At 50.6% G+C, this 25,597-nt stretch overlaps 2 protein-coding genes and 1 pseudogene across 21 annotated transcripts in view; 2 read left to right on the top strand and 1 right to left on the bottom strand.

The window, feature by feature from the left end:
* The window catches only part of FBLIM1 (filamin binding LIM protein 1), a 29,900-nt gene extending 25,447 nt beyond the window's left edge, over nt 1–4,453 (top strand). For 17 of the 20 annotated variants that reach the window (XM_034956117.4, XM_055097899.2, XM_063594594.1 and 14 more), the window contains one exon: nt 2,408–4,453. In XM_034956117.4, the coding sequence (XP_034812008.1) occupies nt 2,408–2,521 (114 nt within the window). In that variant the 3' untranslated portion in view covers nt 2,522–4,453. The remainder of the gene's footprint in view (nt 1–2,407) is intronic. The other 3 variants (XM_063594609.1, XM_063594613.1, XM_063594610.1) reach the window with 1 other exon arrangement.
* Nucleotides 4,454–4,940: 487 nt separating this feature from the next.
* On the top strand, nt 4,941–13,256 carry LOC129393837 (large ribosomal subunit protein uL11-like; annotated as a pseudogene).
* An 11,517-nt stretch (nt 13,257–24,773) lies between these two features.
* Nucleotides 24,774–25,172, bottom strand: LOC100990186 (cytochrome b-c1 complex subunit 6, mitochondrial). The gene has a single exon (XM_008951688.4). The coding sequence runs from the start codon at nt 25,102–25,104 to the stop codon at nt 24,823–24,825; it is 282 nt and encodes a 93-aa protein (XP_008949936.1). The 5' UTR covers nt 25,105–25,172; the 3' UTR covers nt 24,774–24,822.
* Nucleotides 25,173–25,597: the final 425 nt, after the last annotated feature.

Here is a 25,597-nt window from a genome sequence, read left to right as displayed (position 1 = left end):
CTGGTGGGGTGTGGTGGCTCACACCTGTGATCCCAGCACTTTGGGAGGCTGAGGCAGGAGGATCACTTGAGCCCAGGAGTTCGAAGCCAGCCTGCGCAGTAAGACCTCATCTTACCATAAATGTTTAAAAATTAGCCAGGCATGGTGGTACCTGTCTGTAGTTCCAGCTACTCTGGAGGCTGAGGCAGGAGGATTGCTTGAGCCTGACAGGTGGAGGCTGCCGTGAGCCATGATAATGCCACTGCACTCTAGCCTGGGTGACAGAGTGAGACTCTATCTTAAAAAAAAAAAAAAAAAAAAGGATGGGAAACAGGCAAACAGTCTCAGAAAAGTGGTTCCAGCCATGCTTGCGTGGGCTGGGTTCAGCGAGGTTTCAGCCACCGCACAGCTGCCTTGCAGAGGTTGTGAGACTTGGTGGTAGATAAGGTGTTTCTTCCAATTGGTTCTAATTTAGGAAGGGTCTCATGTGGCCCTCCGGCATGTGTTCTTACAGTGCCAAACAGGTGGCACAGATGGTGCAGTTGTATAGCCCGTGGTCTACTTGAGAGACTCAAGTGGCCTTGTAGGGAGGAGACACACAGGGGTGCCTCACCCAGCTGGCCATGGAGGAAGGCAGATTGCAGACCCTGGTCCCTACTGCATAAGGAGGGCCACCTGTGACCCCAAAGTAGTCCCTATAGGGACTCTTTTTTTTTTTTTTTGAGACGGAGTCTTGCCCTGTCTCCCAGGCTGGAGTGCAGTGGCGCGATCTCAGCAACCTCCTCCCGGGTTCAAACTATTCTATCTCAGCCTCATGAGTAGCTGGGATTACAGGCACCCACCACCACGCCCGGCTAATTTTTATATTTTTAGTAGAGACGGGGTTTCACCATGTTGGCCAGGCTGGTCTCAAACTCCTGACCTCATGATCCGCCCGCCTCAGCCTCCCAAAGTGCTGGGCTTACAGGCGTGAGCCACTGCGCCCGGCCCCCTATAAGGACTCTTTTGTGGGATCAGTGCAGCTTCCAAAGGGTGCCCAGAACCAAGTCTCTGCACGCAAATTGTCCCCTCTGTTATTCTCTAGCATGTGCCCAGGTGAGGTTTCTGGGGCAGAACAGTGACGTTGGTAGAATTTGGGCCCCGAGTCCCTATGTTCCTCATTCTGAAATCCTTTGGTGATTTGAAAAATAGAAAATATTAATGTTTGTGCTGGTGTTGAAGCTGTGTGGGCTGTGGAGTCACAGAAAGGCCCCTGGAGCCAGATCCTGGAGACCCAGTCTGGTCCCAGCTCCAGAACCAGCTGTGTGACCTGGGGCAGAGCCCACTCCTCCCTGGACCTTGGCATCCCACCTGTGAAATGAAGGGACTGGACTAGATTCAGGCACTCATCAGCAGATACCCATAGCCTGTGCTGGGATGGGGACTTGGCCTTAAACAGGGTTCCTGTCTCGTAGAACTTATGTTCTTTTTTTTTTTTTTTTGAGATGGAGTCTCGCTCTGTCACCCGGGCTGGAGTGTAGTGGCACGATCTCGGCTCACTGCAAGCTCTGCCTCCCGGGTTCACGCCATTCTCCTGCCTCAGCCTCCCACATAGCTGGGACTACAGGTGCCCGCCACCACGCCCGGCTAATTTTTTGTATTTTTAGTAGAGATGGGGTTTCACCGTGTTAGCCAGGATGGTCTCTATCTCCTGACCCTGTGATCCGCCCGCCTCAGCCTCCCAAAGTGCTGGGATTATAGGCGTGAACCACCGCGCCCACCCAGAATTTATGTTCTAAAGGGGTTATTGAAGCCGGGCGCACTGGCTCACACCTGTAATCCCAGCATGGGAAGCCAAGGTGGGTGGATCACTTGAGGTCAGGAGTTCGAGACCAGCCTGACCAACATGGCAAAACCCTGTCTACTAAAAATACAAAAATTAGCTGGGTGTGGTGGCACACGCCTGTAATCCCAGCTACCTGGGAGGCAGGAGAATCGCTTGAATCCGGGAAGCAGAGGTTGCAGTGAGCCAAGATCGTGCCACTGCACTCCAGCCTGGGCGACAGAGCAAGACTGTCTCAAAATAAATAAATGATAAAAACAAATTTTAAAAAATAATAAAGGGGTTATTAAGACTCTTCTAGCCCCAACTTTCCCTGAACCCTCAGGGGACTTCCCCAGGTGTCCTTAGTTCTCCTGACAGTGAATGTCTGTCCTCACCGGCGCCTCCACATGGATTAAAGCCTCCATGTGTGTCTGTGTCTCATCTTCCCTTATGGAGACCTGGCCCGGGTGTTGGGAGGGCAGCAGTGAGCAGCCTCCTTCCTCCCACTTAGGAAGGGCATCCACTCATGCAGTTGGTTTATTCGGCAGATGCCAAGTGAGTCCCTCCCCTGTGCAGGCAGCGCCCAGGCCCAGGGCGGGTCAGCATGTGTCTTTGTCTCCCCAGGACTGTAGGATCCTCCTGTCTGTCGAGCCCACGGACCAAGGCTGCTACCCCCTGAACAACCATCTCTTCTGCAAGCCGTGCCATGTGAAGCGGAGTGCTGCGGGGTGCTGCTGAGAGTGCCCGCTGGGCAGTGAACAGACCACTAGCCCCGGCTGGGGCCCTTCCCTGACTTGGTTTCCCTTCCTAACCTGCTCTTGCACACTTTCCTTCTGAGCCTCCATGGGGACCAGCCTGCAAGCCGGCCCAGCCTGTCCAGGATACAGTGGGGCTGAGCACCCCCAGGCCTTCCACTCCTCTACCCTCTGGGCACCAGAAGGCTCCTGGACCATGAGCTTCACCCCCAGAATTCCCTGCTGACCCTGCCCCACTTCCAGGGAAAAGCTGGGGGAAGTTGGACCCCTCTCACTGACTAGCTGTCTGGTAGGGGTGCTGGGACCAGCCTCACCTGTGGGGTTGAGCTGTTTGAGGACAAACTCCAAGGTCCCTTAAAAAGTGCCTTTTAGAGGCTGGGCATGGTGGCTCACCCTTGTAATCCCAGCACTTTGGGAGGCCAAGGTGGGTGGATCACCTGAGGTGAGGAGTTCAAGACCAGCCTGGCCAACATGGTGAAACCCTGTCTCTACTAAAAATACAAAAATTAGCCAGGCATGGTAGCAGGTGCCTGTAATCCCAGCTACTGGGGAAAGCTGAGGCAGGAGAATTGCTTCAATCTGGAAGGCAGAGGTTGCAGTGAGATTGCACCATTGCATTCCAGCCTGGGCAACAAGAGGGAAACTCCGTCTCAAAAAAAAAAATAAAAGTGCCTTTTAGGCCGGATGTGGTGGCTCATGCCTGTAATCCCAGCACTTTGGGAGGCCAAGGCAGGCAGATCACTTGAGGTCAGGAGTTTGAGACCAGCCTGGCCAACACGGCAAAACCCCGTTTCTACTAAAAATACAAAAATTAGCTGGGTGTGGTGGCGTGCGCCTGTAATCCCAGCTACTCAGGAGGCTGAGGCAGGAGCATTGCTTGAACCCGGGAGGCAGAGGTTGCAGTGAGCTGAGATGGCACCACTGCACTCCAGCCTGGGAGACACAGCGAGACTCTGTCTCCAAAAAAAAAAGTGCTTTTTGAAAATGTTGAGGTTGAAATGATGGGAACCAACATTCTTTGGATTTAGTGGGGAGCATAGTAGCAAACACCCCCTTGGTTCGCACATGTACAGGAATGGGACCCAGTTGGGGCACAGCCATGGACTTCCCCGCCCTGGAATGTGTGGTGCAAAGTGGGGCCAGGGCCCAGACCCAAGAGGAGAGGGTGGTCCGCAGACACCCCGGGATGTCAGCATCCCCCCACCTGCCTTCTGGCACCTCCTCCCGGGTGCTGTGTTGAGTCAGCAGGCATGGGGTGAGAGCCTGGTATATGCTGGGAACAGGGTGCAGGGGCCAAGCGTTCCTCCTTCAGCCTTGACTTGGGCCATGCACCCCCTCTCCCCCAAACACAAACAAGCACTTCTCCAGTATGGTGCCAGGACAGGTGTCCCTTCAGTCCTCTGGTTATGACCTCAAGTCCTACTTGGGCCCTGCAGCCCAGCCTGTGTTGTAACCTCTGCGTCCTCAAGACCACACCTGGAAGATTCTTCTTCCCTTTGAAGGAGAATCATCATTGTTGCTTTATCACTTCTAAGACATTTTGTACGGCACGGACAAGTTAAACAGAATGTGCTTCCCTCCCTGGGGTCTCACACGCTCCCACGAGAATGCCACAGGGGCCGTGCACTGGGCAGGCTTCTCTGTAGAACCCCAGGGGCTTCAGTCCAGACCACAGCGTCTTGCCCTGAGCCTAGAGCAGGGAGTCCCGAACTTCTGCATTCACAGACCACCTCCACAATTGTTATAACCAAAGGCCTCCTGTTCTGTTATTTCACTTAAATCAACATGCTATTTTGTTTTCACTCACTTCTGACTTTAGCCTCGTGCTGAGCCGTGTATCCATGCAGTCATGTTCACGTGCTAGTTACGTTTTTCTTCTTACATATGAAAATAAATGCATAAGTGTTAGAAGCTCTTCCATGTTGTGTGTAGGCTCTCACACAGGTAAACGCTGGCGTTTGGTAGTAGCCCTGGGCATCTGCTCGCTGTGGCGGGAGTGTCCGAAGAGTGCTGGGGCTCAGCTCAGCAGATGGAGGGGCTCATTTCCTGCCTCATGCCCAGCACTGGGGCCGGCCAACTCACTGGGTGTGCTTCTCCTGGACACAGGCCACCACTGATGGGGTTGGCTGCAGGGGCCTCAGTAGGGCTGCCAAATGCTTTAAGAATTAACACTCATGCCGGGCGTGGTGGCCAATGCCTGTAATCCCAGCACTTTGGGAAGCTGAGGTGGGCGGGCCACTTGAGGCCAGGAGTTTCAGACCAGCCTGGCCAACATGGTGAAACACCGCCTCTACTAAAAATACAAAAATTAGCTGGGCATGGTGGTGCATGCCTCTAGGCCCAGCTACTCGTGAGGCTGAGGTAGGAGAATCTCGAACCTGGGAGGCAGAGGTTGCAGTGAGCTGAGATCACAACACCGCACTCCAGCCTGGGTGATAGACTGATTCAAAAAAATAAGAATCAACAGTCAGGCTGGGTGCAGTGCCAGCACTTTGGGAGGCCGAGGTGGGTGGATGGCTTGAGCTCAGGAGTTTGAGACCAGCCGTGTCAACATGGCGAAACCCCGTCTCTATGAAAAATGAGCTGGGCACGGTGGTGTGCACCTATAGTCCCAGCTACCTGGGAGGCTGAGGTAAGAGGATCACCTGAGCCCAGGAGGTCGAGGCTGCAGTGAGCCGTGATTGTGTCACTGCACTCCAGCCTGGGTGACAGAGTGATACCCTGTCTCAAAAATAAAAAAAAAACACTCACCCCCAGGGTGTGCTCCCTGCACATAACTAGGCTGCTCTCCCTTTTCAAGCTTGCACACTGACCCCTGGGCTCACTTGGTGAGCACAGGCCCAGAAAGAGTTGGCCTGAAAGAGCACTGGCTTGGTGACAGGCCACCCAGATCTCAGACCTATCTCTGTACTCAATAGCGTGGACAAGTTAGTAACCCTCAGCCTTGATGTTCTCATCTGGAGCAGTTTAAAACATTTTATTTATTGGCTGAGCACGATGGCTCACACCTGTAATCCCAGCACTTTGGGAGGCCGAGGCAGGCAGATCACAAGGTCAGGAGTTCAAGACCAGCCTGGTCAACATGGTGAAACCCCATCTCTACTAAAAATACAAAAATTAGCCAGGCGATGTGGCAGGCGCCTGTTATCCCAGCTACTTGGGAGGCTGAGATAGGAGAATCGGTTGAACCTGGGCGGCAGAGCTTGCAGTGAGCTGAGATTGCGCAACTGCACTCCAGCCTAGGTGATAGAGTAAGACTCCATCTCAAAATATATATATATATATAATTTATTATAAAAATAGAGGCCGGGCGTGGTGGCTCATGCCTGTAATTTTAACACTTTGGGAGGCCAAGGCAGGCAGATCACGAGGTCAAGAGATCAAGACCATCCTGGCCAACATGGTGAAACCCCGACTCTACTAAAAATACAAAAAAATTAGCTGGGTGTGTTGGTGCGCACCTGTAATCCCAGGTACTCAGGAGGCTGAGGCAAGAGAATTGCTTAAACCTGAGAGGCGGAGGTTGCAGTGAGCCGAGATTGCGCCATAGCATTCCAGCCTGGTGACAGAGCGAGACTCCGTCTCAAAAAAAAAAAAAAAAAAAAGAGGCCAGGCACGGTGGCACATGCCTGTAATCCCAGCACTTTGGGAGGCCAAGGCGGGTAGATAGCCTGAGGTCAGGAGTTCGTGACCAGCCTGACTAACATGATGAAACCCCATCTCTACTAAATACAAAAAAGTTAGCCGGGCCTGGTGGCACATGCCTGTAATATGAGCTACTTGATAGGCTGGGACAGGAGAGTCCCTTGTACTTGGGAGGTGGAGGTTGCAGTGAGCTGAGATCACGCCATTGCACTCTAGCCTGGGCAACAAGAGCAAAACTCCATCTCAAAATAAATAAATAAATAAATAGAGATGGAGTCCCACTATGTTGCTCAGGCTGGTCTCAAACTCCTGGGCTCAAGCAATCCTCCCACCTTGGCCTCCCAAATAGCTGGGATTACAGGCGTGAGTCACCATGCCCAGCCAAGTTGGAACAGTTCTAATCTATCATGGAGAGTTGCTGTGAGAGAAAGGGAAGTATTAGGCTGAGAGATTTCAGCTTAGTTCATGAGTCACTGGCTTCATCTTGTGAACCCTGAAATTCTCTAGCCGTTACTCACTCCATGGTCACGTTGATGCCTGTCAATCAGACCACCAGGAACACGCCTGCAGTCAACAAATTTGGGTTTATTATGCTTGCTGTGGCAAGGGAGGCCACACAGCACGGGGAAGCCAGGGCCTCTCCAAAAGCAGTGTTAGTGCTGGTATCGGATTTGGAGAAAGATTTAAGGAAGTGTGGGTTTGCTCTGGATGTGTGCTGTCAGAAAGCGGGGTGATTGTATGCTTCAGTGACTCGATCCCTTTATATCTACAGCTGTGATTGGGGGCGACGCAGCAGCAGCTGCAGGGGACATTCTCATTTGTGTGGGTGGCCCTGAGATGCGTGTTCAGGACAGCTGCTGAGTGGTGTTGCTTTTGACTTTAACCTTCTTAGGCCAGACGTGGTGGCTCATGCCTATAATCCCAGCACTTTGGAAGGCCAAGGAGGGCGGATCATCTGAGGTTGGGAGTTTGAGACCAGCCTGACCAACATGGAGAAACCCTGTCTCTACAAAAAATACAAAATTAGCCAGGTGTGGTGGCGCATGCCTGTAATCCCAGCTACTCCGGAGGCTGAGGCAGGAGAATCGCTTGAACCTGGGAGGCGGAGGTTGTGGTTAGCCGAGATCACGCCATTGCACTCCAGCCTGGGCAACAAGAGCAAAACTCCGTCTCAAAAAACAAAACAAAACAACAAAAAAACCATATAAACAAACAACAAAAAAACCATATATATGTGTGTGTGTGTATATATGTATATGTGTGTATATACATGTCCATATATGTATATATGTATGTATATGTGTATATATATGCGTGTGTGTGTGTGTGTGTGTATATATATATATATGGCCTTGTTGTAATTCCTCATGTCCTAGCATGCTTCTGTTTGAGTGTATTTGGAGGGGTGTTACCTGGATGAAATTCTAGGAGATGCCTCTGCTTTTCGGGCTGCCCATGTAAAAATCATTCCATAAGGGGATGCTTCTAGGGAGCACTCAAGAGTGTGTATTCACCTCCCCCACCCCAACCCTCCCAACCAACCTTCATTCTTCTTTTCATTCCTCTTTTCATCCTTTTCTCTGCTCTCACTTGGAGGGCGCCTGCCACATGTAGGCACAATCAGAACACCCCAGGCAAAGATGATTTCCCTTCCCTTTGGGTACACTTACTGGCAAAGATAAAATATATTCTTTAGATTCAAAGAGATATTTGTGCATCCATGTTCATATCAGCATTACTCACAATAGCCAAAAGGGGGAAGGAACCAAGTGTCCATGAACAGAAGAACGGATGACAAGATGTGGTCTCTCCAGACAATGGAAGATTCTTCAACCTTAAAAAGGATGGCAGCCTGGGTGCGGTGGCTCACATCTGTAATCCCAGCACTTTGGGAGGCTGAGGCAGGTGGATCACTTGAGGTCAGGAGTTCAAGACCAGCCTGGCCAAAATGGTGAAATCCCATCTGTACTAAAAATACAAAAATTAGCCATTAGCCAGCTGTGGTAGTGCACGCCTGTAATCCCAGCTACTCAGGAGGCTGTGGCAGGAGAATCGCTTGAACCCAGGAGACGGAGGTTGCAGTGAGCCGAGATCGTGCCATTACACTCCAGCCTGGGCGACAGAGCGAGATCTCTGTCTCAAAAAAAAAAAAAAAAAAAAAAAAGGCCACACGCGGTGGCTCACACCTGTAATCCCAGCACTTTGGGAGGCTGAGGCAGGCGGATCACGAGGTCAGGAGTTCAAGACCAGCCTGGCCAACATGGTAAAACCCCGTCTCTACTAAAAATACAAAAATTAGCCAGGCATAGTGGCACACACCTGTAGTCCCAACTACTGGGGAGGCTGAGGAAGAAGAATCATTTGAACCCAGGAGGCAGAGGTTGTGATGAGCTGGGATCATGCCACTGCACTCCAGCCTGGGCAACAAAGTGAGACTCCATCTCAAAAAAACAAACAAACAAAAAAGGATGGCATTCTGACACATGCCACAATGTGAATACACCTTGACAACATTGTGCTCAGTGAAACAGGCAGACACAAAAGGACAGACACTGTATGATTCCACTTATATGAGTATCTAGTCAGATTCATAAAGACAATGTAGAACAGAGGTTTCTAGGAACTGGGGGGAAATAGGAATGAGGAGCTTAGTGTTTAATGGGGGCAGAGTTTCAGTTTGGGAAGGAGAATAGCGTTCTGGAGGCTGGGCGCAGTGGCTCACGCCTGTAACCCCAGCACTTTGGGAGGTCAAGGCAGGCGAATCGCTGGGGCCCAGGAATTCAAGACCAGCCTGGGCAACATGGCAAAACCCTGTCTCTACAAAAAATTAGCCAGGCATGGTGGCATGCGCTTGTAGTTCCAGCTACTCTAGGGGTTAAGGTAAGAGGGTCATCTGAGCCTGGGAGGTCAAAGTCGCACTTCAGCCTGGGTGACAGAGTGAGACCCTGTCAAAAAAAAAAAAAAAAAAAAAAAGCTGGCCAGAGTTCGAGACCAGCCTGGCCAACATGGTGAAACCTTGTCTCTCTAAAAATACAAAAATTATCCAGGTGGGGGCCGGGCGCGGTGGCTCACGCCTGTAATCCCAGCTCTTTGGGAAGCCGAGGCGGGCGGATCACGAGGTCAGGAGATTGAGACCATCCTGGCTAATAGGGTGAAATCCTGTCTCCACTAAAAATACAAAAAATTAGCCGGGTGTGGTGGCGGGCGCCTGTAGTCCCAGCTACTCGGGAGGCTGAGGCAGGAGAATGGTCTGAACCCAGGAGGCGGAGCTTGCAGTGAGCCGAGATCGCGCCACTGCACTCCAGTCTGGGCGACAGAGAGAGAGTCCGTCTCAAAAATAAAATAAAATAAAATATTAGCCAGGTGGAGTGGCGGGCACCCGTAGTTCCAGCTACTTGGGAGGCTGACGTGGGAGAATCACTTGAACACAGGAGGCAGAGGTTGTCGTGAGCCAAGATTGCACCACTGCGCTCCAGCCTGGGTGACACAGTAAGACTTTGTCTTAAAAAAAAAAAAAAGTTCTGGAGATGTATGGTGGTGATGGTTGCCCAACAGTGTGAAGGTACTTAATGCCATGAAACCGTACAGTTAGTTGCGATGGTAAATTTTACATGTATTTTAGCACAATTAAAATATACGTATATAATACATCTATCTATGCATCTAAACCAGATGCTGCGAGACAGGAAGAGGAGCTGGTGAAGGCATGCAGTGCTGGAAGGGTCCTGAGGGGGACGGTCCCTGCCTAGGGTCCCCTGCGCAGCCTGGGAAGGCTGGCCACTGCTGTCTGCAGATGAGCTGGTTGTCCCGGCTGTCCTGGACTCCCTAAAGGCAGGTGCGCACACAACCACTAGAGGGCAGCATGGGCTGGCAAACGGGGAGCCCGGGCATGAATGATTTCAGGGTTCACACGGGTCCTCAACTTCTCCAAACTGCAAGAGGGGAAGGGTCATTCCGGCCCACGCATCACGCAGGGTTGCAGTGAGGCTGAGAGAACAGATTGCAAAACTAGAAAGTGTCCAGCCTGGGCCAGGCACGGTGGCTCACGCCTGTAATCCCAGTACTTTGGGAGGCAGAGGCCGGTGGATCACCTGAGGTCAGGAGTTCGAGATCAGCCTGACCAATATGGTGAGACCCTCGTCTCTACTAAAAATACAAAAATTAGCTGGGCATGGTGGCGTGTGCCTGTAGTCCCAGCTATTCAGGAGACTGAGACAGGAGAATCGCTTGAACCCGGAAGGCGGAGGTTGCAGTGAGCCAAGATCATGCCACTGCACTCCAGCCTGGGCGATAGAGCTAGACTCTCTCTCAGAGAAAGACTCTGTCTCAAAAAAAAAAAAAAAAAAAAAAAGAGAAGGAGACCAAGGTGCAACTTTCTTCGGTTGTCCCGAATCCGGGTTCATCCCACACCAGCCACCTCCACCATGCCGTGAAGTTTGACCCCAGAGAGATCAAAGTTGTATACCTGAGGTGCACTGGAGGTGAAGTCGCTGCTTCTGCGCTGGCCCCCAAGATCGGCCCCCTGGGTCTGTCTCCAAAAAAGGTTGGTGATAACATTGTCAAGGCAACGGGTTACCGGAAGGGCCTGAGGATTACAGTGAAACTGACCATTCAGAACAGACAGGCCCAGATTGAGGTGGTGCCTTCTGCCTCTGCCCTGATCATCAAAGCCCTCAGGGAACCACTAAGAGACAGAAAGAAACAGAAAAACATTAAACACAGTGGGAATATCACTTTTGATGAGATCGTCAACATTGCTTGACACACGTGGCACCGATCTTTAGCCAGGGAACTCTCTGGAACCATTAAAGAGATCCTGGGGACTGCCCAGTCTGTGGGCGGTAATGTTGATGGCTGCTACCCTCATGACATCATAGATGACATCAACAGTGGTGCTGTGGAATGCCCAGCCAGTTAAGAAGCAGAAAGGAAAATATTTCAATAAAGGATCACTTGACAACTGGTGGAAAAAAAAGAAAAAGAAAGAGTGTCCAGCCTGGGCAATGTGGAGAAACTCCATCTCTACTAAAAATAGAAAAATTAGGCAGGGCCAGGCGCAGTGGCTCATGCCTGTAATCCCAGCACTTTGGGAGGCCGAGGCGGGTGGATCACCTGAGGTCAGGAGTTCGTGACCAGCCTCAACATGGAGAAACCCCGTCTCTACTATAAAAATACAAAATTAGCCGGGCGTGATGGTGCATGCCTGTAATCCCAGCTACTCGGGAGGCTGAGGCAGGAGAATTGCTTGAACCTGGGAGGCGGAGGTTGTGGTGAGCCGAGATCGCGCCATTGCACTCCAGCCTGGGCAATGAGAGCAAAACTCCGTCTCAAAAAAAAAAAAAAAAATTAGGCGGGCGTGGTGAGCACCTGTGGTCCCAGCTACTTGGGAAACTGAGTTGGGAGATTCACCTGAGCCTGGGATGCAGAGGTTGAAGTAAGCTGAGATCGCACCACGCCACTGCCCTCCAGCCTGGGCCACAGAGCGAGACCCTCTCTCCAAAACAAAACAAAACAAAACAAAAAACTAGAAAGTGAGTGATATGGCTGTGGAATTGCTGCCTCTGTCCTAGAGACACGCCCTTTTGGAGGGAGACCTGTGTCAGCAGACTGAATTCTTCATTGGCTCAAACCCCCACCTGCTAGGAGGGGCCCACCTGGAAGTCCCCATGCTGCTACCCTGCAATTCCATACCTGGGAACCTGGGCACAGTAAGCACAGAATCAGAGCTGGGACAAAGGACAGCATGGTGCACTGGGAGCCCTGAGCCTTTCCGATGGTCACCCTGTCCCCAGAGGCCCCTTTCCCGAGGGCACACCCAGGTGTGAACTTCACCCAGCACAGGCCACAGGCCAGCCCCTCCAGGGCAACCCAAGCCCCTCCCTACCCTGCTAGAGAGACAAATGGTGGGAACCGGGAATTGAATGGGGGGATGGGGAGAGGGGAGGAGGCTGAGCTGATGAGGAAGAATTGCAGGGACTGAGAACATTTTCCAAAAAATGTTCTCCTCACTTTAATGTACAGTTTATGTAACAAAATAATCTATGAAGTAGCAATTTTGACATTGCCAAAGAGGAGGAAGCTGCACATCAGAGAGCTGGTATAACTGCACAAGGCCGCACAGCAGAGACAGGATCAAAGCAGGTCCAGTGAAAACTCTATAGTCCTCCACTACAGACCCACTTCAGAAATCCATATTCTAGAATGTTTCAGAACCCATCGTGTAACACAGGTGCCAATGTCCAACTGAAAAAACCTTTAATGTCTGGAGCTCTGCATCTCTGCATCTTTTTTTTTTTTTTTTTTTTTTTTTTTGAGACACAGTCTCACTCTGTTGCCCAGGCTGGAGTACAGTGGTGCAAATACAGCTCACTGCAGCTTTGATGATGTCCTGGGCTCAAGCAGTCCTCCTACCTCAGCCTCCCAAGTAGCTGGGACCCCAAGCATGCACCACCACACCTGACTAATTTTTAAAATTTTTTGTAAAGACGGGGTTTTACCATGCTGCTTAGGCTGATTTGGAACTCTTGGCCTCAAGCAATCCTCCTGCCTCGGCCTCCCAAGTGCTGGGATTACAGGAGTGAGCCACCGTGCCCAGCTAAGACCTGCATCTTTTTTTTTTTTTTTTTTTTTTTTTTTAGAGATGAGGTCTCTCTATGTTGCCCAGGCTGCTCTTGAACTTCTGAGCTCAAGTGATCCTCCTGCTTTGGCCTCCCAAAGTGCTAGAATTACATGTGTGATCCACCACGCCAGGCCAAGACCTGCATCTTAAGAGGGGGAGTTTAGACTGCAGGCCTCTTGCTTGCAAGTGACATATAATTTTCCCAATCCATCCAGAAAGGTCCTTGTATCCTGTATGACTCATACTAATTCTCAGAGAGTGAGCATCAGATTAGAGAGACTCTGGAGTATACCCTGCTCATAACCTTCCTTCTGCAGAAAAAAATGTATGTGATTCAGTGGAAAATAATGCACTATCTACACCCAGCACACCCTTCCTGGTTATCAGATTCTAGCCTTTTATTGTCTTTGAGTGACTTTACAGCTCTGTAAATTATAGGTAAATGATATATTGCCCTGTCTAGTAGAGGTTCTCCCTCGCTTTCTTGTTGAAAAACCAGTTTTCATTTGCACATTCATTTCAATATTCCTGACCTATGAATGTGACTGTTCTTAGCTGCCCCCCCCCCCCTTTTTTTTTTGAGACAGAGTCTCGCTCTGTCACCCAGACTGGAGCAGAGCACAGTGGCATGATCTCAGCTCACTGCAACCTCCGCCTCCTGGGTTTAAGCGATTCTCCTGCCTCAGCCTCCTAAGTAGCTGGGATTACAGGCATATGCCATGATGCCCAGCTAATTTTTGTATTTTTAGTAGAGACGGGGTTTCACCATGTTGGCCAGACTGGTCTTGAACTCCTGACCTCAGGCAATCCACCTGCCTCGGCCTCCCAAAGTGCTGGGATTACAGGCGTGAGCCACTGTGCCCGGCCCTTAGCTGCCCTTTTGAGCTGGTTATAACATCACCTGGCTCCCTTATGAGTTAAATAAAATGGTTAATACCTATTCATTTTCTATCTGTGTGGGAGTCATGATTTTACCTTCTTTTGAAAATGAAAATGACCTTGCAACGCTTCCTTCATCAGGTGTTTATGACAGCTCCTTTAGGCCAGAGGAGGTGGTGGGGTCCCCTGCAGGGCATCCCATGAGGTGGAATTAAGAGCAGCTGGCCGGTGGCCTCTGTTCCCCAGAGTGGTCTCTGAATGGGAAGGGAGGGGAGTGGAGGAGGAAGACAGGAGGGAGGGTTCTGCCCAGTGGATGGGATAAGGTCTTAGCAAGACCTAGATGCTCGGGCTGGGTGAAGTGGCTCATGTCTATAATCCCAGCAATTTGGGAGCCGAGGCAGGAGGATCACTTGAGCCCAGGAGTTCTATTTCAGCCTGGGCAATGGAGTGAGACCCCATCTCTACAAAAAAACACAAAAAAAAAAACAAAAAAAAAAACTAGACTCTGTCTCTGGTTAAGCTCCTAGCCAGCTATTTGACCTTGAGACACAATGTCTTTAAGTTTTGAGGGTGAGGAAGGGTGTCAAAAACTGACATTTATTTCCTGAGCTCTTGTCTGTCTTGTCTGGGGTGAGGCTGGAGAGGTGGGATGATTGACTACGCTGAACAGGAAGCTAGGTTTCAGGAGTTAGGCAGCCTGCCTGGGATCGAGACTCCTTGATGAGGATACTGACAGTAATAACAACAGCAGCAGCTACCATTTCGTGGGCATGCATATGCCCATATGTATTATCTCATTTAGTTCCCACTGCTGCCTGGAAGGAAGGAATGATCTATGATCCCATCGTTCACACAGGGAGACGAAGGCTCAAGGTCACACCACATAGATTCCAGCTCTATATTTAGCCAAGTCCTAAACCCTTTATTCCACTGCCTTAGCCTCCTAGATGAGACAGGGCAATCCCTTGGCCACTGAATTGCTTTTTTCCTCACCTACAAAACAAAGAGAATTATTACCTTGATCATACACGTAAAGGAATGCAATGGCAGATGACCAAATGTCATGTGGTTTCCTGGGATGGATTCTGGAAAGGAAGAAAGGACATTAGTGGAAAATCTGGTGAAATCCCAGTAAAGTCTGGAGTTTGGTGAGTCATGTTGTACCAATGTCAGTTTCCTAGTTTGGACAAATGTGCCATAGTTGCGTGAGATTTTATTTTTATTTTTATTTTTTCTGAGACAGTGTCTCGCTCTGTCACCCAGGTTGGAGTGCAGTGGCGCGATCTTGGCTCACTGCAAGCTCTGACTCCCGGGTTCACGCCATTCTCCTGCCTCAGCCTCCTGAGTAGCTGGGACTACAGGTGCCCACCACGACGCCCGGCTAATGTTTTGTATTTTTAGAAGAGACGAGGTTTCACCGTGTTAGCCAGGAAGGTCTCGATCTCCTGACCTCGTGAACCGCCTGCCTCGGCCTCCCAAAGTGCTGGGATTACAGGCGTGAGCCACCGCACCCGGCTGTTTTTTTTTTTTTTTTAAGACGGAGTCTTGCTCTGTCACCAGGCTGGAGCGCAGTAGAGCGATCTTGGCTCACTGCAACCTCTGCCTCCCAGGTTCAAGCAATTCCCCTGCCTCAGCCTCCCAAGTAGCTGGGACTACAGGCACACACCACCACGCCTGGCTAATTTTTTGTATTTTAGTAAAGACAGGGTTTCACCATGTTGGTCAGGATGGTCTCGATCTCCTGACCTCGTGATCTGCCCACCTCGGCCTCCCAAATTGCTGGGATTACAGGTGTGAGCCTCCATGCCCAGCCTCAATAAATCTAAAGTTATTTTGAAATCAAAAGTTTCTTATCTAACAAACTAACGGGATAAAGGGGAAAGTCTTTGAGCCTGAGCTCCTGGATGCCCTGCCTCTCACTGATGATGTAAGAACAAGGGGGTGAGAGGAGGCCATCACACACTCTTCTGCCAACAGGAAAGTCGGGCTGAGAGGGGAGTCATGTCTGGACAAGGGGGAGGGGCCTACTGACTGAGAAGATGGCAGAGAAGAGGAGTGGGGGACCTGACCCAATATCTATAGCATGTGGGAGACAAGTGCCAAGTAGGAAGAGGATGGCGAGGGGTCTCAGAAGATCAGAGTGACCTTCACCCAGTGTGAGTGGTCATTTTTTTTCCTTCCCACCTTCATCCTCCTCCTCGCAGAGGTGATCAGATGTTTGCAGGTGCCTGCTTGTGTTTACAAGTAGGTCTTGGAAGAAAAGAGAGGCAGTGGGAGGGGTGGGAAAGCCCTGTTCTGGCAGTCAGGACACCCAGGGCTTGGCCACTAACCAGCTGTGTGAGCTCGGCTGGTCTCACACCCTCTCTGGGTTATGGATTCCTGAGGAATCCATAAACACAGCAAGGATTCCTCAGGAAAACACAATACGGGCCGGGCACGGTGGCTCACGCCTGTAATCCCAGCACTTTGGGAGGCCAAGGCAGGTGGATCACCTAAGGTCTGGAGTTTGAGACCAGCCTGGCCAACATGGTAAAACCCCATCTCTACTAAAAATACAAAAAATTAGGCCAGGAGTGGTGGCTCATGCCTGTAATCCCAGCACTTTAGGAGGCCGAGGCAGGCGGATCACCTGAGGTTGGGAGTTCAAGACCAGCCTGACCAACGTGGAGAAACCCCATCTCTACTAAAAATACAAAATTAGCCGGGGTGGTGGCACATGCCTGACATGCCTGTAATCCCAGCTAGTCGGGAGGCTGAGGCAGGAGAATCGCTTGAACCCAGGAGGCGGAGGTTGCAGTGAGCCGAGATTGCGCCATTGCACTACAGCCTGTGCAACAAAAGCGAAACTCCGTCTCCAAAAAAAAAAAAAAAAAAAAAAAAAAAAATTATGGCCTGCCGTGGTGGCTCATGCCTGTAATCCCAGCACTTTGGGAGGCCGAGGCGGGCAGATCACCTGAGGTCAGGAGTTCGAGACCAGCCTGACCAACATGGAGAAATCCCGTCTCTACTAAAAATACAAAATTAGCCGGGCATGGTGGCTCATGCCTGTAATCCCAGCTACTCGGGAGGCTGAGGCAGGAAAATTGCTTGAAACCAGGAGGTGGAGGTTGCAGTGAGCTGAGATCATGCCACTGCACTCCAGCCTGGGCAACAAGAGCAAAACTCCATCTCAAAAACAAACAAACAAACAAAAAACACAATACGACCCAGGAATCCTGAACTGGTCCTTTACAGTTAGCAGGATCCCAAACTTCAGACCACAGGGAGGGGCTGGCTGAAGCAGGAGAGAAACCCATGAGGGGTTACCCTGAGGGCCCAATCAGAAGGCACATGGGGGGTCAGGGAGGGTTAAGAATGCTCTCTGGGGCCTGTGAGTCATGGGCCTGGCAGCTTGGGGTTTCCCAAGACTGCTCAGACGGGCTGTGGCATGCAGGGAGCTCAGCCAGAACCTCCCTTGCAAATCTGCACCCTTTCCCCCAGCAACCCCCCGGCTTCCAGCACCCCTCTGACCAGCAACCCCTCCTTGGCAAGGTAGAACTCCCAATGGCCCACCCTGAGATGGCTTCAAATCAAGTCCCACGGGCAGAAAGCAAACAGTGGCTCCACTCCAGTGTGCCTAGAGATCCCACTTCATTCATTCATTTGTTCATTCATTCACTCACTCTTTAATAAAATACTCATTGACCCCTCCCATCTGCCAGTCACTGCCCTTGGCACAGAGCTCAGTTTAATGGAAAAAGGAGAAAAGAGAACAGTCCGTGCTGGGGAGGCACAGCCAGGAGTCCAGGAGGGCAGGCCATGGAGAAAGTGATGTCAGAGCTGGGCCTAAAGTGTGTGCAGGGGTCAGCCAGGCGAGGCTCTGGAACAAGAGCTATCGAGGCGCTTGCTCTCTGAGCTGGGCACAGCTGAATGTGGCTGAGCATGTGGGAAGTGCAGGATGAGGGCCAGACTCAGGCAGGAACCAAAGCAGCAAGGCTTCCTAGACTCTGTGCCAGGATTGGGGCTTTTTCCCAGGGGGGCAACGGTGAGAAGGAAGAACCCCAAGCCAGTAGAACCCCAAGCCGGTAGAACCCCAAGCCGGTAGGGCAGATGAACTTGCCATAGAGTCCAACTGCCCATAACCACAGAGGTGGTGGCCGGGGCCCAGAGAGGGTGTGAGACCGGCCGAGCTCACACAGCTGGTTAGTGGCCAAGCCCTGGGTGTCCTGACTGCCAGAACAGGGCTTTCCCACCCCTCCCACTGCCTCTCTTATCTTCCAAGACCTACTTGTAAACACAGGCAGGCACCTGCAAACATCTGATCACCTCTGCGAGGAGGAGGATGAAGGTGGGGGAATGAAGGCGTGCAGGTGAATCAGGTCAGTGTTGCTCATAGGCTGACCCAGTGCAGATGGTCCCGTCAGTGGCAAGGAGGGCAGGATTCTGCACGGGTGAGAGCACTTGCCCTAGGGGGATGCAGTGAGTCACTGGGTGCAAAGTTCACACTCCTCCTTCCTCCTGGCTTTGATCTGAGTTCCCTGGAGGGAGGTGCAGCCTGGATTCCTGGAGGCGGGGCCATCTCCTCTCCCTGCCCTGCCCTGTGGGTCCAGATTGGGAGGCCGGCTGTCTCCACTCCTCTCTGAACTCCCACACACACCTTTTCAAGGCCCTAGTAAGTTTCCATGTTGGCCTCACTGGCGGGGTCAGACTTGACCTATCACCTAGGACATTCGCTGCAGGAAGTTGGAAGCTTCCCTCTCCTGCTGAGCTCAGCCATGCGTCTTACTGCCTGGTGCCACATTCCGTTCCCTCCTGTCTCTGGGAGGATGATCAGATCTGGCAGAGAGCCCAGGCCTGCCCAACCAGCGGAACAAAATAAATGACCGCAGGGTGGGACTCCGCGGACACCAAGACACCAGGGAACTCTTGGACTGAGGACCAGAGGAACTAACCCCAGTAGCTGCCCCCGAGCAAGGACCTACTACTGATGCTGCCAACAGCCCCGGGAGACAGAAATATTATCACCCTTATTTTATAGAGAGGAGAAAAGAGGGGTGCAAGGGTCATGGGGACAGTGAATGATCCTGACATCCACTAAGGGCCCTCTTGGGTTTTGTGTCATGAGTTGAAAGGGAAGCAGCTGGCAAGGTGGCGTGACATTGAGCTGCCCAAGTGCAGGTGAGATGCGGTGGAGGTGGAGCAGTGGGACTGACCAGTGTTGGGGTTTTGTCAGAACCGCAGGAGGGGGTGGGGGTGGGGCCTGACCATGAATTGTAGGCTGAGCAGGAAGGACACGGAGGGCAGGCAGGCTGAGGGACATGCAAAGGGGGCAGGATCCATGGACTGCTGGAGCCGGGGCACTGGAGGAAAGAAATGAGGTGAGGTCAGAGAGGTCAGTCAATAGATATTATAGAGGAGGGGCAGTCACTGGTCACGGGGGACAGATACTGGGGTGGCACTGCTCCTAGGGTGTAAACCCTTGGCACATAGCCTGCATAGAACAGGCCCTCAGAGAGTATTTGTGGAATGAATGAGTGGCTACTTGCAGTCTGGGGTTGGGTGACTCAAAGGATATTTTACTTTCTTCTCTCTAGCTTTTTTTTTTTTTTCTGAGATGGAGTCTCACTCTATTGCCCAGGCTGGAGTGCAGTGGGGCAATCTTGGCCCACTGCAACTTCTGCCTCCCAGGTTCAAGCGATTCTCCTGCCTCAGCCTCCTGAGTAGCTGTGATTACAGGTACCCACCACTATTCCCACTAATTTTTGTATTTTTAGTAAATACGGGGCTTCATCATGTTGGCCAGGTTGGTCTCAAACTCCTGACCTCAGGTGATCTGCCCACCTCAGCCTCCCAAAGTGCTGGGATTACAGGTGTGAGCCACTGTGCCCAACTCTGATTTTTTTACAGTAAGCACATGATAAGGGAGGAGACCACCCCTCATATTGTCTTATGCCCAATTTCTGAATCCAAAGAAAGAAGTAGTAAAAACTAAAAGGCAGAAATGGAATCCACAGGCAGATAGCCCAGCACTGCACCCTGGGCCTGGAGTTAAAAATCAACCCCGACCTAACTCTTCTGTTATCTATAGATTTCAGACATTGTATGGAAAAGCGTCGTGAAAATCCCTGTCCTCTTCCTTTCCGTTCTGATTACCAGTGCATGCAGCCCCCAGTCACGTACCCTCTGCTTACTCAATCGATCACGACCCTCTCACGCGGACCGCCTTAGAGTTGTAAGCCCTTAAAAGGGACAGGAATTGCTCACTCGGGGAGCTCGGTTTTTGGAGACGTGAATCCACCAATGCTCCCAGCTGAATAAAGCCCTTTCCTTCTACAACTCGGTTTCTGAGGGGTTCTTGTCTGAGGCTCATCCTGCTACAATGATACTTTTCTAATATGAACCCATATATGTTTTTAAAATTCATTTTTCTAAAAAGATAGGCTAAATCCATAAGATAGAAAAATAATGGACCAAAACTTAGAGAAAAGATAACTACTGGCTGGGACCCAGGACTGTGGCCAGCCCTGGGCTGATTTGTGGTTTGAGCAAACCACTGCCCTTCCCAGAGCCTCGCCTGTGAGACAGGGGTTGGCAGAAGTGGGCAGGGCAGCAGCTAGGGATTGAGCTGAACTGATGACATCTCAGGCTCTTCCCAGCCTTAACAGCTCAAGATTTTGAGGCAATCTGGATTCCCACACCTGGTGAGAGAAGCAAATTAAGGAAATGACCTGGTCTTTGGAGTTCTCTTCCCTAAGAGGATAAACACCACAATATTGACAGTCCAGGCAACAAGGCCAAATTCAACCCAGAACAATGTTTTAGGTCACACCGTCTCTCATCAATCCCTAATTGAACTGAAGGTATTTAACACTTTATCTCCCCTTTTTTTTTTTTTTTTTGAGATGGAGTCTTGCTCTTGTTGCCTAGGTTGGAGTGCATTGGCACGATCTCGGCTCACTGCAACCTCTGCCTCCTGGGTTCCAGCAATTTTCCTGCCTCAGCCTCCCAAGTAGCTGGGATTACACGCTTCCACCACTGCGCCCGGCTAATTTTTTCTTTTTTTCTTTTTTTTTAGTAGAGATGGGGTTTCTTCATGTTGGCCAGGCTGGTCTTGAACTCCTGACCTTGTGATCCTCCCGCCTTGGCCTCCCAAAGTGCTAGGATTACAGGCATGAGCCACCGTGCCCAGCCTTATCTGCCATTTTTTATCTTCCATTCTAAACCAGTCCTTCTCAAACTGAAATGTGCATACAAATCACCTGTGAATCTTGTTAATATGGAAATAATCAATAGGTCTGAGGTGGGACCTGAAATTCTACAATTCTAACAACCTCCCAGCAGATGTCAGTGTTGCTGGTCCCCAGACCACTATTTAAATATCAAGGCTCAGCTGGGCACAGTGGCTCACGCCTGTAATCCCAACATTTTGGGTGACCAAGGCGGGAGGATTATTTGAGCCCAGGAGTTCCAGACCGGCCTAGGCAACATCAGTGAGACTCTGTCTCTACAAAAAACAAAAATTAGCCAGGTACAGTGGCATGTACCTGTGGTCTCAGCTACTCAGGAGGTGGGAGGATCCCCTGAGCCTAAGAGTTCGAGGCTGCAGTGAGCTGTGATCGCATCACTGCTCTCCAGTCTGGGCTACAGGGTAAGACCCTGCCTCGAAAGAAAAAAAACTGACAAAGCGGCATCCCTTTGTCACAGAGAAAACCTGGAAACTCCATTGTACTTCACGGAATTGCTAAAAGACGACACCAGACCATATAGGCTGCCTTCCTATTAACTTTTTTTTTTTTTTTTTTTGAGATGAAGTCTCACTCTGTCAGCCAGGCTGGAGTGCAGTGGCTCGATCTCGGCTCACTGCAACCTCACCGCCTCCCGGGTCTAATCAATTCTCCTGCCTCAGCCTCCCGAGTAGCTGGGACCACAGGCAAGCGCCACTACGCCTGGCTAATTTTTGTACTTTTAGTAGAGATGGGGTATTGGCCAGGCTGATCTTGAACTCCTGACCTCAGGTGACCCACCCGCCTCGGCCTCCCATTGTGTTGGGATAACAGGCGTGAGCCACTGAGCCTGGGCCCTATTAACTTGTCTGTCACCTGTCATCTCCCTCTTGTCTTTCATTACTACTTGCTTGTTGTCTATCGTGTGTCCCCTCTACTGCAATGAAAATCCTTTGAAGGCAAGGGCACTGCTGGGTCCCTAGCTGCTGAGCACATATTTAAGGGCTAACTAAATATTTGTTGGATGAATGAACCTCAACATTTTGAGGTAGTAAGTAAAAAAGCAAGTGACAGAATGGTATGCAGGCTTTTTTTTTTTTAGGAGTCTTGCTCTGTCACCCAGGCTGGAGTGCAGTGGTGTGATCTCGGCTCACTGCAACTTCTACCTCCCAGGTTCAAGTGATTCTCCTGCCTCAGCCTCCCGAGTAGCCAGGATTACAGGCGTGTGCCACCACGCCTGGCTAATTTTTGTATTTTTAGTAGAGATGGAGTTTTGCCATGTTGGCCAGGCTGGTCTCAAACTCCCAACCTCAAATGATCTGCCCACCTTGGCCTCCCAAATTGCTGGGATTTCAGGCATGAGTCACCGCACCCAGCCCCATTTGTGTTTTTTAAAAGTTTGAGGCCAGGTGTGGTGGTTCACACCATTAGTTCTTTGGGAGAACTGTTTGAGGCCAGGAGTTCGAGACCAGCAGCCTGGGGAACATAGTGAGGTCCTGACCGAAAACGTTTTTTCTTTTTTTTTTTTTGAGACGGAGTTTCATTTTTGTTGCCCAGGCTGGAGTGCAGTGATGCGATCTCAGCTCACTGCAACCTCTGCCTTCCGGTGGTTTCAAGCAATTTTCCTGCCTCAGCCTCCCGAGTAGCTGGGACTACAGGCACACACCACCACGCCCAGCTAATTTTTTGTATTTTTAGTAGAGACGGGGTTTCACCATGTTGGTCAGGATGGTCTCGATCTCCTGACCTTGTGATCCGCTCACCTCGGCCTCCCAAAGTGCTGGAATTGCAGATGTGAGCTACCACACCTGGCCAAGTTTTTTTCTTAATTAAAAAGGGCCAGGTGTGGTGGCAGCAGCTACCATTTTTTAGTATGTACATGCATTTGCTTTGTTTTGTTATGCACAGTGCCTGGTCATAATATATTTTTTAAAGAATAATGCCAGTGTGGTGGCTCATAATGCCAGTGTGGTGGCTCACACCTGTAATCCCAGCACTTTGGGAGGCCAACATAAGTGGACTGCTTGAGATCAGGAGTTTAAGAACAGCGTGGGCAACATGGTGAAACCCTGTCTTTACAAAAAATACAAGAAGTTAGTTGGGTACAGGCGCGGTAGCTCACACCTATAATCCCAGCACTTTGGGAGGCCGAGGTGGGCGGATCACCTGAGGTCAAGAGTTCGAGACCAGCCTGACCTACCTGGAGAAACCCCATCTCTACTAAAAAAAAATACAAAATCAGCCGGGCATGGTGGTGCATGCCTATAGTCCCAGCTACTTGGGAGGCTGAGGCAGGAGAATCACTTGAACCTGGGAGGCGGAGGTTTTGGTGAGCCAAGATCACACCATTACACTCTAGCCTGGGCAACAAGAGCGAAACTCCGTCTCAAAAAAAACAACAACAAAAAAACTCCCTTCAGGTGATGCTCCTGCGGCCAGAGTTGAAAGCCTCTTTTTTCTTTTTTCTTTTTTTTTTTTTTTGCTCTCTGTTGCCCAGGCTGGAGTGCAGTGGCACAATCTCAGCTCACTGCAAGCTCCGCCTCCTGCGTTCACGCCATTCTCTTGCCTCAACCTCCCGAGTAGCTGGGACTACAGGCACCCACCACCACACCCGGCTAATTTTTTGTATTTTTAGTAGAGACGGGGTTTCACCGTGTTAGCCAGGATGGTCTCGATCTCCTGACCTCGTGATCTGCTCGCCTCGGACTCCCAAAGTGCTGAGATTACAGGCATGAGCCACCGTGCCCAGCCTGAGATTCTGTTTTAAGATGGCTTTTGATTTATTTTGATGGAGGTAATGTATCAATTTTTTTCCTTTATGGTCTTTATTTATTTATTTATTTATTGAGGCGGGGTCTCATTCTGTCACCCAGGTTGGAGTGCAGTAGCGAGATTTCTGCTCAATCGATCCTCCCACCTCACCCTCCTGGGTAGCTGGGATCACAGGCACATGCCACCACACCCAGCTAATTTTTTGTATTTTTGGTAGAGACAGGGTTTCATGTTGCTCAGGTGATCCTCCTGCCTTAGACTCCCAAAGTGCTGGGATTACAGGCATGAGCCATCAAGCCCGGCCTGCATTTCCTTTTATCTTAAGAAACTTCTCTTCGGTTGGGCGAGGTGGCTCATGCCTGTAATCCCAGCATTTGGGAGGTTGAGGCGGGCGGGTCACCTGAGGTCAGGAGTTGGAGACCAGCCTGGCCAACATGGTGAAACCCCGTCTTTACTAAAAATACAAAAATTAGCAGGGCAAGGTGGCGGGCGCCCATAGTCTCGGCTACTCGGGAGGCTGAGGCAGGAGAATCACTTGAATGCGGCAGGCAGAGGTTGCAGTGAGCCGAGGAGACGCCACTGCACTCCAGCCTGGGTGACAGAGTGAGACTCCATCTCATAAAAAAAAAAGAAACTTCTCTTGTCTGTTTGTGGCTCGTACCCATAATCCCAACACTTTGAGAGGCTAAGGCAGGAGGATCATCTGAGCCCAGGAGTTTGAGACCAGCCTGGGCAACATAGCAAGACTTCATCTCAGAAAAAATTAAAAATGAATAAGTAAATTGTTTAAAAAAAGAAAAAAAAATTTTTTTTGAGACAGAGTCTTGCTATGTCACCCAGACTGGAGTGCAGTGGCATAATCTCAGCTCACTGCAACCTCCACCTCCTGGCGTCAAGGGATTCTCCTGCCTCAGCCTCCCACGTAGCTGTGATTACAGGCATGTACCACCACACCCGGCTAATTTTTTTTTTTTTTTGCAGATCACAGAACTTTTATTTAGATGGAATCACTGCGAATTACATAGAAGCTACCAGCCTAAGCCAAAACCCACGAGGTTCATGTGAACTTACAGTTACACAAATAAGAAACAAATGGTACATCCAAAACCATAAGGAAATATTCTGATGCCCAGATGATGAAGGCTGGCGTGAATTAAGTCCACACATTTATTTCAAGTTGTTAAAGAGTTTGTGGGCCACGCAATGGTCCTTTGCATGCAAGAAGTCAAAGAGCTCCTCCGTGCAATCCTCTTCTGTATGTGATCGAGAGGATACATGCTCATCACAGAGCTCTAGCCGCTCCCGGGCCTTTACACATTTCTCCAACTGCTCGCATTGCTCTCTCACTGTTATTAGGGGATCCACTAATTCCTCCTCTTCCTCTTCCTCTTCCTCCTCCTCAGGATCTCCGGATTCGGTAAGCATCTTTTGCTCGTCCTCCAGTCCCATGTCTGGCTACGGTTCTAGATTCAACACGAGCAGCAACAGCGGCACCTCAATTTTTGTATTTTTAGTAGAGATGGGGTTTCACCATGTTGGCCAGGCTGGTCTCAAACTCTTGGCCACAGGTGCTCCGCCACTGAAAGTGCTGGGATTACAGGTGTGAGCCACCGTTCCCGGCCAGAAACTTCTCTTTATCCTGAGCTCTTAACAATCATCTCCTATAATTTCCTGAAAGTATTAAAGTGTCACTTTCAGCTGGGCGAGGTGGCTCAAGCCTGTAGTCCCAGCACTTTGGGAGGCCGAGGAGGGCGGATCACTTGAATCCAGAAGTTCAAGATCAGGCTGGGCAACATGGTGAAACCGCATCTCTACCAAAAATACAAAAATTAGTCAGGTGTGGTGGTGGGCCCCTGTAGTCCCAGCTATTTGGGAGGCTGATGTGGTAGGATAGTTTGAGCCTGGGAGGCAGAGATCACAGTGAGCAGAGATCATGTCACTG

The sequence above is a fragment of the Pan paniscus genome, chromosome 1 (genome assembly GCF_029289425.2).
Source record: "Pan paniscus chromosome 1, NHGRI_mPanPan1-v2.0_pri, whole genome shotgun sequence".
Lineage (NCBI taxonomy): Eukaryota > Metazoa > Chordata > Mammalia > Primates > Hominidae > Pan > Pan paniscus.
The sequence above is the reverse complement of the archived record's forward strand: the minus strand, read 5'-3'. Positions and strand labels throughout refer to the sequence as shown.

Bases quoted from the DNA above. Each gene is read 5' to 3' on its own strand.
- LOC100990186 (XM_008951688.4), bottom strand. From the start codon at position 25,104: ATGGGACTGGAGGACGAGCAAAAGATGCTTACCGAATCCGGAGATCCT.